Below are 12,479 nucleotides of genomic sequence, written 5' to 3'. Positions count from 1 at the left end.
TGAGCAGGTGACACTGGAGACTGAGCTACAGGTGGCTGCCGAGCAGGGGACACTGGAGACTGAGCTGAAAGCGGACGGGCAGCTGACTGAATAAACATAGCTCCAGAATAAACAGATCCAGACGGAACAGTCTTAACTCCTGGATCTGAAAAAACATCAGGCGCACAGTCTTCTGAACCAATGGGAAAATAGTCATTCTTAAAACGAAAACTCTTATTTTCCCGAACCGGAGAAACACGAGCTGTAGTGTTCATGTAGCTGGCGTTCGCAGCTTTGGGGGAAACAGTCTGTCTATCCCTTGACAAAAAAGGCGAATGAAGGGAGACTCTGTCACTCACCCTAGGCGGTTGTTTGAGCTGAATCAGGCTCCTGCTGGAGCTGTGAGTGCTGGCTGCGTGTTCGCTGCCTCCCTGTTGAAGAGGGAGCGGCGCTGGCGGAATGTGACGAGGGAGGACTCTGCTGTGGCTGCTCCTGCTGTGATGTGGAAATGCTGGGTGAGTCAGGTGGCACAATAATAATCCCTAACATCTTGTAAAAGGCTTGTGCAGGCGTGAGCTGATTGCTTGCAGGCTCGTAGTAATCCTCCCGGGACCGGCTGGAGCGTTTTCTGCGAGACCTGGGCGTCTGCGGGGAGGAAGCAGACGAGTGGGCCGAAGGGTAGGCTGCCAGCGAGGAACGGCAGCACGGAGGCCCTCCAAGCGCTAGCCGAGTCCCGTCAAAACGGGAGATGCACTTCCACGGTGAGTCCGCTGGATCCATTACTGGTCGCGTCATTCTGTCAAGGCTCTGTGTGCGGGCAGGCAGAGATGAGGATCCAAATGCAGGACTCGGAAAATGGAATGTAACTCAAAAAACCTCAGCTTTATTGCTGGCAGGAAAACAAACATAAAGTGAGGACGGAACACTGAGACCAAGAACACACAGGCATACGCGACACTGGGCATGGGAAAACACAGGGCTTAAATACACAGGGTAGTAATGAGGAAATGGGCCACAGAAGGGAGACACAGCTGGGAGAGATCAGGGCTAACGAGACATGGGGAACAAAGCTGCACACACTAACATAAGACAAAGTCTTTCACAATAAAACAGGAAACATGAATCACAACTCAGACATGGACTCAACACAGAGACAGAAAATGAAACATGGAACTGAACTATACATGAAACCACCATTCCTAAAACATGGATAATAGAAACATGAAACTCTAATAATGATAATAATAATAATAATAATAATAATAATAATAATAATAATAATAATAATAATAATAATAATAATAATAATAATAAACATCACAACAAGAGAATGAGAAACAATCCAAAACACCAAGATAACTGAAACACAAAGTACCAGAGAAACAAAGAATAATCCATGATGCAAAAGTGAACCAAAACATAATAAACTCAAAATACTGGGTCCAACGGACCCAGAACCGTGACATTAAAGTTAACACTTTTCCAGTGTTTATATAATTCTCACTGGTTTAGAGTTAAAGTAACACTTTGCAAAGTGTTATTATTTTAACTCCATTGTAGTGTTAAAAATATAACACCCATAGTGTTAGAATTTCACTCTGTATGGTGTGAAGTGTCTTCACTCAGAGTGTAACTACCTAACATTTATAGTGTTGTTTTAGGACACTGATAAGTGTTCACTTTTACACTGGCTTGGGTTAACTCTTTTCACTGAGGGTGTTACTACACAACAACTATGGTGTTATTTATGACACTTTTAAGTGTTTATTTTCACACTGGATTGTGTTGACTGTTTTCACTTAGAGTGTTATTCTGTAACTTTTACAGTGTTATTTTGGCACTTTAAAGTGACATATATGAGCTTTTAAATACTAGTCTGTATTAATTGTCTGAATACAAAAATGCATTAAAGTGCAATTACTGTATGACTACTGTGTTACATTCAGTGAAAATCCTTGTTAAGTCCCTTTACAGGATAAAAGGAGAAAACATAAAATTGGTCACATAAGCATTTTAATAAATATCAAATTCCAAGCACCATACAGCATACGTTCACAACAAAAATAATGGCACAATGTACAGACCATCATCATCACCATAAGCACTTTGCAAATCAAAGGGCTTGTATATTTCAATACAGTCTGCTTTAACAACATCTTTTTCATCCGTTTCAAACACTTTATAAGCATGGCAATGTTCACTGAAATTTTCAACCACAAGCTTCTGAACTATGAAGTAGGTGTGACTATTGACCAAAACTATTGTTTTTATTCTGCAAAACACCGGCATCTCATGTTCAGAACCACAACAAATGACCAATCCTGTTCTGTACTCAGTCCCATTAATGTTAACCCAATTAGCAGAGAAAGCCTCTTCTGCAACAGCAGGCAAGCCTAGGGAGATCATTTCACTATTTTCCTCACTATCAACATCAAATGATTTCAAGGGCCCATACTCAACATGGCTTAAAGGACATGTCTCCCACTTGTATGCTATGGATGTTTGATGTTTTTTGGCAAGTGACACTGTGATGTTCTTAAAGTTCTTAAGGGTGTCTTTGAACACCCTATGTTTAGCCTCACCTCTCATGCTCCATACATGCAATAATGGCCCAATTTTTCTGATGCAAGTTGGGTAGTGCAACATAAAGTGGTGTTTGGGAATCATGTTCCTACCTGGATACAACAATTTGAACAAGTCATGATGTTCCATTGTTAAATGTTTTAGAAGCACAGTCATGCCATGTGTAACAGATGGAGAGAATATGATGTTAATTATTTGCAACAATAGCAATAGCATAGTCCAGTTCTGATTTCCTTCTGGCACAATATCACCAAAAATTAAAGGAATGTTTCTTATCAGACAAAGAGTCTGAATGGAGTTAAGACCTATACTATTACCACTACTGTCTAAGTTCACCCTTGTTGGACGATTTTTGCTCTCCAAGTAGCCATAGTCAAAAGCATAGATCCGTGACAAAAGAGCAGGTTTCGGCAGAAAATTGTCTGACAGATATTCCAACAGTAACTTTATCTCATATTGTGCTACCCCTTCGAGAATATCATGCATAATGTCCAAGGAAAAGTTCTGGCAAACATGAAAGAATTGAAGAGTGTTCAGTGTAGAATTCTTTCTTAAGCCAAACACATGTAGCTTTTGAGGATCAGATTGCAACTCACTGCAGTGCATTTCAAAAAGTTCTTTCCCTCGTAAGATGATCTTTGGATCATCCTCAGTATACACACTCTGTGCATCCTGTTTTGCAATTAAACACAAACGACAAAAGTAACGTCCACTGAAAGACTCAACAAAACCCAAAATTGAGTACATCCCCAAGTTGTCCCCAGTTATCTGACATATAGTGCCATGGACCTTTTCAGATGAGAAGGGTAAATCAATGCCATGGCTCTCCAAAAACTTTATGTCATCAATCAGAGGCTGTAAAATAGGATCAAAGCCGTATTTTTTCACATCTTCTGCATGAAACAATGCAACCAAATGAATGTTCATCAATGCAGAATTTAACTTTGGAGGCAGATTTCTGAGGACAAAATAGATTGCACCAACTTTGTGAACACCACGTTTGGAACCAAGTGGATTAGCAGTCTCAAAGTCATCATAATAAAGCTGAATTTGCAAAGAAGTCTGTGGTTTTGAAAACAATGGATGAGACTTATAGTAACTCCCATCACAAAAGTCTTCATATCTGTCTTCTTTTGATACACATAGTTTAGCAAGCAGCTCGCAAATATAAGAATTGCGACATATAAATTTGATTGTTTCCAAAATTGGAATGTACACAAAAGTGTCTTTTACTGGTACCTGGTCATAAGTGCCTGATTTTTTATTTAACCTTGTATCATAGCGTATTCCTAAAGTATTTTCCACTGGATCCACAATTCCCCATTTTTCACGGAAATATGACTTTCTTTTAGCTTCAGTGTCGAACTTCTCAACTGGATTGTCAAAAGTCTCAAGACATTTTTCCACTGGAGATCTAACAGGATTTTCTGTTGGCACAACGTTCAGTACTTTATGTTTAAACTCACAGTGCAGTCCATCAGCAAAATCTTCCAAATCACAAACAAGTGATGACACAAAACTATTTGCCAAACCACTACCATTGAGTTTACCAATAATTTTAGTGCAAATTGCTTCAGAATTTTTTTTAATTCTTTGACCTGACCCATTGTTTTCAGAACACCCAACCTCTAGGCTCTGAGTAACACTTGTTCCTGCAACTGCTATGTCTGTATCTTGTAATCTGTCAAAATCAGCTTGAAATGACTCTGAGGGTTCTGCATCACCACTTTGACAACAATCTTCATCATGAACACTATTTAAATGTTTTTAAACCAGAATATGTAGTGAACTGACAGCTGCAACCATCTTGTGAACAAGCCAACTTAAATTTGGTGCTTGGATAAAAACTGTGACCTAGTCGCAAATGACTTATCAAAGCCTGACTGGTGCTATGCAGAGTTTGATAGATAAAACATTTAAACATGGTTCTCATTCAACATTTTGGCACGCAACTCACGAACACGTGGTGACTCATCTGTTGAGGTGGCATCAATGTTGAATATGGTGGTCTGCACAAAACTGTAGAGATGAACCAGTGACTCGTCGTAAGATAAGTTGAACACGTAGTGGGATTTGAAAAGTTCATCAAAAGCACTGAGTGAGCTGGTGGCTTGGCAGGGGATGAGCTGTTTGTCCACTGCGATGTAGAAGGTGTCAATGCTGTTCTGGGTTCGACCAACAGCGAGGATGTATGGTTGTTTACCATCTCTTGCTTGCAAGTGTTCATCAATGCTGCAGCATGACTAAAAACAAATGAGATATTGACATATAGGCCTAGCTTATACTTGCTGAGTATGAACCATTCATTCAGTTTGACATTATGTGCCTTGCTAACTTATTACAAAATACTAAGACACATACTTCATGGAGAGGAAAACTAAAAAGTGCAAAAACTGAAAAAGTGTTTTGTAGGATTTTAAAAAGTGAGACAACATATTTACCTTGTGAAAGTGCACCATTTTGTGTGCTGCATCAGTTGGACTTATTTTGGTTCTCCTCTTTCGTCCAGCTGTGGGTGGTAAAAGTTGAAGGAGTAGCAGCAGAGAGGCCATGTCACTGTCCCAGTCTGTGTATGGTTGAATTTATAAAACAATTTCAAAATGACAGGTAAAAATAAATATTATTAAAATCAAACAAGCATGGTGCGACGCCTACCATTTGCATCACTCTCTGTTGGTTTCTCAGCAGCTTTTATCAAACGACACAGGTCAGTTGACTGAGTCAGCTGTTTGGCTTCTTTAATAACCTTTGGCTTGAATGACATGTCCCACTTCTCAAGCAACTTGGTGGCTGTTTCAGCACCAAACAGCAGCAGGAAGTCTTGATTGACCTGTTCATCATACACACAGGACATAAAGACAGTGCTCAACATTGTTTACATTGCAATGTGATTTTGACCAATATGGGATATAGCCTGACTGGGATGACCAATGATCACATCTTTTACTGTTGCCATCCACATCAGCAAAAAAAAAAAAAGGATTAACAGTTGAAAATATCAAGTGATTTGACTTACTAGTCCTTTGACATCCAAAAAGCGTGGAAATGTTTTGAAGACATCTGCAGTTCTTTGTGGATCATGCACCAGATCCTGGCGATGTTGGAACGTCATTTTCATCTTCTGAAATACACTTGCTTCATCAGGAGAGTGAACAAGAAATGAGATGGCCTCCTTGCAGGCATCTCCATCAAGTTGCTGAGGCAATGTGGTTGCTAATCTTCTGCGCTTAGGCCCTTGTTCTTGATGCACTGGGACTTCCTTCACTGGCCGTTTGGTTGTAGACCTGGACATGGTTTTGAGGCGCCACGCTACATATCCAGTGCCTTTCACTCCGTCGTAGAAATGCTCCTGTCACATTTAAACATAGATGAAAAATAAACATCAAATGCGATCTTACAGACTTTGCAGATTCAGCAAAAAGAAACCCAAGGACTATTATCATGTAACAGGTGCAATACATGTTAAACAACATCCACAATTTCAATACAGTTTTATGACAATAGTTATTACGAAAGAGGAATTAAGATTTTTCTTTTAAATCATTTAGCTGATGTAATTATTCCATGATGAAAACTAAATAATGTGCTGTTTTACAATCACTGCATGACTTGCATAGCCGTTTGGAGAAAATGGATCCTTCAATGAGGGAAAGAGTGTAATTATTCCAAGGGCATATTTCTCCTTTTGCTTACGGGAGGGAATTCTGCTATAGAGGAAATACAATTGACAATGTTAAATCAGAAGTATGTGTCTTTACTGCAGTATACATTACAAGAATATTCCATATGGCCCATCTTTACTTTTTTATTAGGTACTATTACTCTTACCCATGTCTCTCAGTCATATCACTTGCCAATATGTTAACAAGCTGCCACCGGGTGCGGTGGCTCAGTGAATTTTCGGCATTGTATTCTTCAAGAATTTCCTCTCCACCAGGTTTCCTAGTCAAGGCATTTTTAACCATCTGCTCATATAAAAGGGAAAATAATAACAATAAAAACTTGTTTGTCAGTAAAGGTGAAAGTTTAGAGGAGTGTCAACAAACCTGTGAAAGACATATCTAGCAAGAAGCACTAACTTCTACTAACATTTTTTCATACAGGGCAAGTTGGGAACCACCATGTTTTGAATTTCAATTTGTATAACAATCTACAGTATAAATGGTGTCAACTCAAAAATACAAAAGACATTTTCTGTTCTCAATTACCTCTTTTGCAGCCTCTGACACAGAAACATTTGGTGCAGAACTTTCTTTGCTGGATCTACTGCGGCCTGCAGGAATGCCCTTTTCCCTGAGGTCACTGTCACTTGATGAAAGTGATATAGTGTCCGTGAGGGAAGATAATGTATCCGAGGAGGATGGTGTGGAATGAGCTAAAGGACAAAAATCTTTGGGAGAGATGATTTGGTTAACTTTCTTTAGGCTACTCCACAATGCCATTAATAAGACAATTTCAATGTTCATGTTCAGACAACATTCTATACAAATATGACCCAGCCCTGTCCACTGTCATGTATATTGCATGAAGACAGGTCAATGTCATCTGCATCAAGAGCAAAAGAACTTGGCTCTACATTGAGTGGGCTATACTATGAAAATTTAAGTTATGATAACATTTACCTTCATCTGTAATCTTTTCACGTATTGTCAGGCATAGGTCTGGTTGGGCCTCCAGTAACTCCAGAAAAATGTCTTCTTCGACAGCTGTGTCAGTTTCATCGAAAATATCAAGGTCAGCAGCATCCGGAAGTCCAAACTTGGTTTTGGTTTTACAAAAAGATAAGCATAATGTCACCTAAAACGCCTGAAAAACTTTTTTAAAAACTAATTTTGACTTTTTTATTTAGCTAATATTTATTAACAGCTGTTTTACCTGTCTTTAAAATGGTTAAATTAGACAAGTCTGCAGCAACAATATAGGCCTAGGCCTACTGCTCTGTACTGTTTTTAATGTCACACATTAAAATAAAATGTGTTAACATTTAATTCGTTTTTTAAATAGATGAGATGCAAACATGATGAACTGATACATGTGCAACAAATTTTGTTCTTCCAGGTTATCTTACCTTCACTGATGAATTCTAGATAAGTGAATCCTGCGTGCAATTTAATGTACTTCTTTACATTGAGGTATTTCACTTTCAGCAACATGTCTTACAACAGCACCTGGTGGAGAGAAGGGGGCACAGAATATTTTTTACCATATATTTAAACCATAGCTTAAGTGGCAACAAATCCGGACAACTTTAAGAAAATATTAGGCTATACATTGTGTGATGATCTGTGAAGGGGTGACAGACCACTTCAACCTCAGGAACATAATTTGGCTTCCCCCTGCGCACTAAAATAGCTGAACTTGGGTACACAGAAATAGCATCCAATGAATTATCCACCCATCCACATGTTTATAAGACGACAACGGCGATCTTCTCGTCTGCACGCAGGCTAGATACTTAGTTCTGCTATGTTGCGAGTAAATCGCTGTAGCCTACTTGGGGAAAAGCATCTCTGTTTAAACCATGTCAGGATGATAATCCACATAAAATTTCCTGTTGAACGCACACCTGCCTTCATCACGCTTTCACTTATGACAACAAATATCCCTTATACTGTAAATTAATGAGTGCAAGTCTTACATTTATATCGGGAGTTTCTGACACATGCACAGCCGTCTGGCTAGTTGCTACTTTGTGGTGGTTGTTTTGTGACACGACATGCTAGGATTATCAGTGGAGGCGACGTCAACGACCCTCAGTCGTTATACCGCTTTGTCTTAAACACTGGATGGTAGCCTATTTCACTAAAACTGTAGAAAAGGGGAAAATGTTCCCTTAGATTAGGCCTACTACAACATGTATGATATATCCTAACCGTTAGCAAGCAATCCATGCACAAACGCAGCGCGCCTTGCTTGGTCACTAACATCTAACAGAATTCCATAACCCCCTGCCACTTCAAAGATTTGTAGGCTAGGCTACTGCTAAACTCGCTGGTAGCACGTGTAATTAGCCTATCTTGACGCTTTCCAAAACTTGACTTGAACGTCTCCATGTGATTGTTTAGTTCACTTTTAAATAGGATATTTCTGAGGTGAATGTTCGCTTCCCTTAAAAGCAGTGGGCTAAACGCATTTGTCTTAGCTGCCAGCTAGGCTACCACAAATTCAAATTTTAACATTACATTTGACATATCCAGAGGATAGCTAACTCCTCCCTCGTTTCATTTAATAAGCATTGAACACTGGAAAACATTTCTCTTATGACATTAGAACTAACTAGAATTGAGAATTATATTGAGCACGCATTTATTTTCGCTGCAATATTAACTTGTTATAGAGGATAATTTAGCTACCTAAGCTAACGAATCCCATCTCTTACCGCAGATGAATACACTCCACATTAGGAAAATATTGCATGCTTCTGATAAATAATGTTATAGGCTAGTTAGTTACAATATGTAATAATGATAAAATAACATAGGTCTTGTTGTATAGTTCTTACCTGAACAACCTCCTCGATCTTGACAGCAAACTTCTGGCGGACTCCTCATGCCCATGAGCGCGAAAAACCCGGATGTGGAAATCAACTCCAAATGAATGTTATAGTATTGACTCTTTGAAATAACTCCGGCTACAGAGCTTTTTCAGCACCGTTAGTGTTACTGTAACTCTCAAACCAACACTTTTCAACTCGAAATTTTTAACACCAGTAATTTTAACTCACATCAACACTTCGGATTTTGCTGTGTACTTTGCATGAGGCTCTGTACGGATGGCTGCATCAAACCGGTGGATCCAGTGAAAGATGTCCAGATGCACAAGCATTTCATTTCCGATACTGCTGAACCATGACCTTCCCTTTTTCACCACCTAAAAGAAAAAGAAAAAAAGAAGGGGAAATGTTTGCATTATGTAATAGTATTTTAAATAATAAAAACCCCATTACAATACCATGAACATCTTTTGTATTCCCTCTGTCACAACAATACAGAGATATACCTTTCTGTCCATAAAAATTGTTCAAAGGCTAATCACACACAAAACAAATACGTGGCCAATATCTGTTGAAGACAACAGACCAGTGTCTTTCAAGACTAAGCAAGGTCTGCTTGCTTGTTTCATGACTTAAAAACAAAATGTGTGTGATACAGTATTATGAAGTACATACTTTGTTGGTGGAATCCATTTTCAGCACTGTGCCAAAAGTGGACAGAATCTGGCTTCGGTAATCCCTCATATTGCTGGCCTCTGCCAGCAGGAATGTGTGGTGCAAGAGCCATGCAAAGGGAAGCTCTCTTGGAGGAAGTGGCGCCTGGAATGTGTGCCGTAAGGATGAGACGATACCCACGGGCTCCGCAAAAGTCATTAGGAGTGTGGTGCACAGGTCCTTCCGCTGAAGGTACTCCTGCATGTGATTCTCCTGTATCTGCCACCAAAGCTTGACCATAGTGTTTCCTCTGGTTCTGTCTCTCAGAAAGAGCACAACATTCGTATCCACACCGCGCCCTGAAGGACAGTCACAGCCAAGTTCTTGATGTTGAATTGAGTGATTGAGAACTTTTACAAAATAACAACAACAACAACAGAAACCTTACAAAAACAAACTTATAGCCTTTAAAATACAAATGAACGTGGTGATCATTTTACTTACTTGCTAGTCAGGATTGCCGGGAACATGGCTTGGTGTCCCTGAGTTGTGATAAAATTACCAACTTTTCCTCCTCCGCCACTTCGCCTCTTTAACACACCAGTAACATCCTTGTATGTCTGAACAGGAGTAAACAGCCCTCTTTCAGTGTCCTCTTTAAGCCAGGAAATGTCAGCAGATGGGATACCATTAGGATTATCCCAGAGACACACCGATCCCTCTAGCTCTACCTGAAACACACACATATAACATAGAATACTACAACAACACGCACGTGCGCACGCACGCACACACACGCTCTAACTGAAATAGTCTGATTTCAAATAAATATCACTTACAGGTGAATGACTCTCAACGGTAATTGTGTTGTATGATCATGACTGGGATGCAGATGACTTAGTGAGTCCAACAGTGTCAAGTTTTATGGACTGCATGGCAGCCTCTGTGGACTCACGGTGTTTGGGCTGCACAGTAGATTTGTTTTGTGACTGTACAGTGTTCTCAAACTCCTTGGACAGGTGAGCTGAGTTCTGTGTTCCAGATGTCTGGGAGGACGAAGGACCTCTGCTTGTCAGCTGTTGCTTTAGAGGTTGACTTGCAGATGTAGAGTGTTGGGACTTCAGTGAATCTATAAATGATATGAACAATTAGTTTTGTAATTATAATGACTTTGTACAAACAGTACAATGTATATTAACTCTGAATCTCACATACCTTCCACAGACTGGGATGCAGCTATCTGTTCAGCATCATCACCTGGCCACAATGAAGGATCACACCTGGGGGTACTCGTCCGCCGTTGCTAAACAATACTGTTTATTGTGAATACCGCGATCGATGGAAAAAATACACATGCACACTTTGCCAAGATTAATCACATATCACTACCTTTAACTAAGTAATTTACTGCCCTGTTCTGCTGCACAGCACTTACTTGTTCCTATCAGGTAGTGATCAGCTGATCACGGGGTCGGGTTTGAAAGGGAGACACCACCCACCTGTTCGCCGCTCAGACAGCGTTCTCTTCATGTCAGGAGCTCCTAATCCTAATCCTTGCCCCTGTCACGATCGGGGGAAACGCACGAATTAAACACAGTAATTCGGCGTGCCCGTGTGGCGTGCTGGCTAGACCCAAACGCGGCGAAGGCTAGCGATGGGTTGGAACAGGCACGCAGTTACTCTAGTAACGATCAGTGCACGAAGCCTGGCTTCGGAACTGGCGTTACAGACGGAGAGCGAGCGGAGCCGCGCTGAGAAAAAGGATCGAAGGGAAAAACGGTCACGGTCGCTGAAGCAGGCGGAGACTGTCGTCGGCAAGGATTCTCGAAGGATTTCCACAAGTTTATTACTGACTCTGTTCTCCCTAATCTTCAACTATACTATAAGGATGTTATCTTTGGCTATTATAATTTTAAAGACAAGGACAATGATGCTTTCTTCTTTATAAATTTGGTTTTATTTTTGGCAAAATTTCATATGCACAAAAGCAAAGTCCTCGGCAGAAAGCCTGAACTTCTTGTATTAAAAATGGAACTTGCACAATATATAAGGACAATCTCCTCATCAAAAAACACCAAGGCCCTCGTGACTGTTAACATCTGTAACCGTTTGAAACTACTAACTTGATTTTGGCTCTTGCAAACTTTTGTTTATTTATGTTTCCCTTAATTTATTTTATTTTTTGTTCTCACTTTTGTCTCACTGTCCGTGTCACTCTTTGTTCCAAATTGTAATACCACAATGTCATCTTTTATGTGATTCCTGTTTAACTTGACTGTATGTCTAAAATGTGATAAATAAAGTGAAAAAACAAACAAACAAACAAAAATATGTGCTTTCTGAATGACCTCTTTCTGCTCATCACTGAACTTCTTAGGTCTGTCCTTTTGGCTGCTGTACTGACAATATAATTCCCACATCTCTTAAAAGGTGTGATCTTCAAACCCTTTCTGACCATAGATGCATCTGTCAAAAGTTTTGTCAGAACACCGGCTTCTTCGCTGTTCCGCTGCGTGGTGTTGTTTTGGTGACGCAGCTTCCGTCGATTGGTCGTCTACAGTGGGATTCGCCGCTCCTATTGGCACGAATCTACAGTGTCTACGCTCACCGGGCCAATAAAAAGACGTAAAGGTCTGCAGACTGCGCTACCGTAAACTCGAGTAAAGAGAAAGAGAAAGAAACACTCGTCTGTCTGGACAATCGGAAGAACAAGTTAACTGATTACTGGTATCACACTAAGAGACTTTCAGCTTTCTTTAAAAAAAAAAAC

At 40.1% G+C, this 12,479-nt stretch overlaps 1 protein-coding gene across 1 annotated transcript; it reads right to left on the bottom strand.

The window, feature by feature from the left end:
* Window positions 1-4,477: 4,477 nt before the first annotated feature.
* Window positions 4,478-9,144, bottom strand: LOC146713098 (uncharacterized). The gene is made up of 10 exons (XM_085452450.1): window positions 9,065-9,144; window positions 7,631-7,730; window positions 7,185-7,331; window positions 6,771-6,952; window positions 6,391-6,527; window positions 6,176-6,269; window positions 5,579-5,911; window positions 5,218-5,392; window positions 5,004-5,128; window positions 4,478-4,805 (listed from the first exon to the last, which is right to left on the bottom strand). Exons 2-10 carry the CDS (start codon window positions 7,713-7,715, stop codon window positions 4,479-4,481), a joined length of 1,605 nt encoding a protein of 534 aa, XP_085308576.1. The 5' UTR covers window positions 7,716-7,730; window positions 9,065-9,144; the 3' UTR covers window position 4,478.
* Between the last annotated feature and the right edge of the window lie 3,335 nt (window positions 9,145-12,479).

This window comes from Copadichromis virginalis, linkage group LG3, assembly GCF_057382275.1.
Source record: "Copadichromis virginalis isolate Kocher_CV1m ecotype Utaka linkage group LG3, C_Virginalis_male_GT1.1, whole genome shotgun sequence".
In the NCBI taxonomy this organism is placed as follows: domain Eukaryota; kingdom Metazoa; phylum Chordata; class Actinopteri; order Cichliformes; family Cichlidae; genus Copadichromis; species Copadichromis virginalis.
The sequence above is the reverse complement of the archived record's forward strand: the minus strand, read 5'-3'. Positions and strand labels throughout refer to the sequence as shown.

Excerpts from the sequence above, each read along its gene's own strand:
- LOC146713098 (XM_085452450.1), bottom strand. The coding sequence starts at position 7,715 with ATGTTGCTGAAAGTGAAATACCTCAATGTAAAGAAGTACATTAAATTG. Across the intron at positions 6,953-7,184 it reads TGAAAAGATTACAGATGAAG|ATTTTTGTCCTTTAGCTCAT; the intron begins GTAAATGTTATC and ends TCTCTCCCAAAG. Across the intron at positions 6,270-6,390 it reads GATATGACTGAGAGACATGG|CAGAATTCCCTCCCGTAAGC; the intron begins GTAAGAGTAATA and ends TTTCCTCTATAG.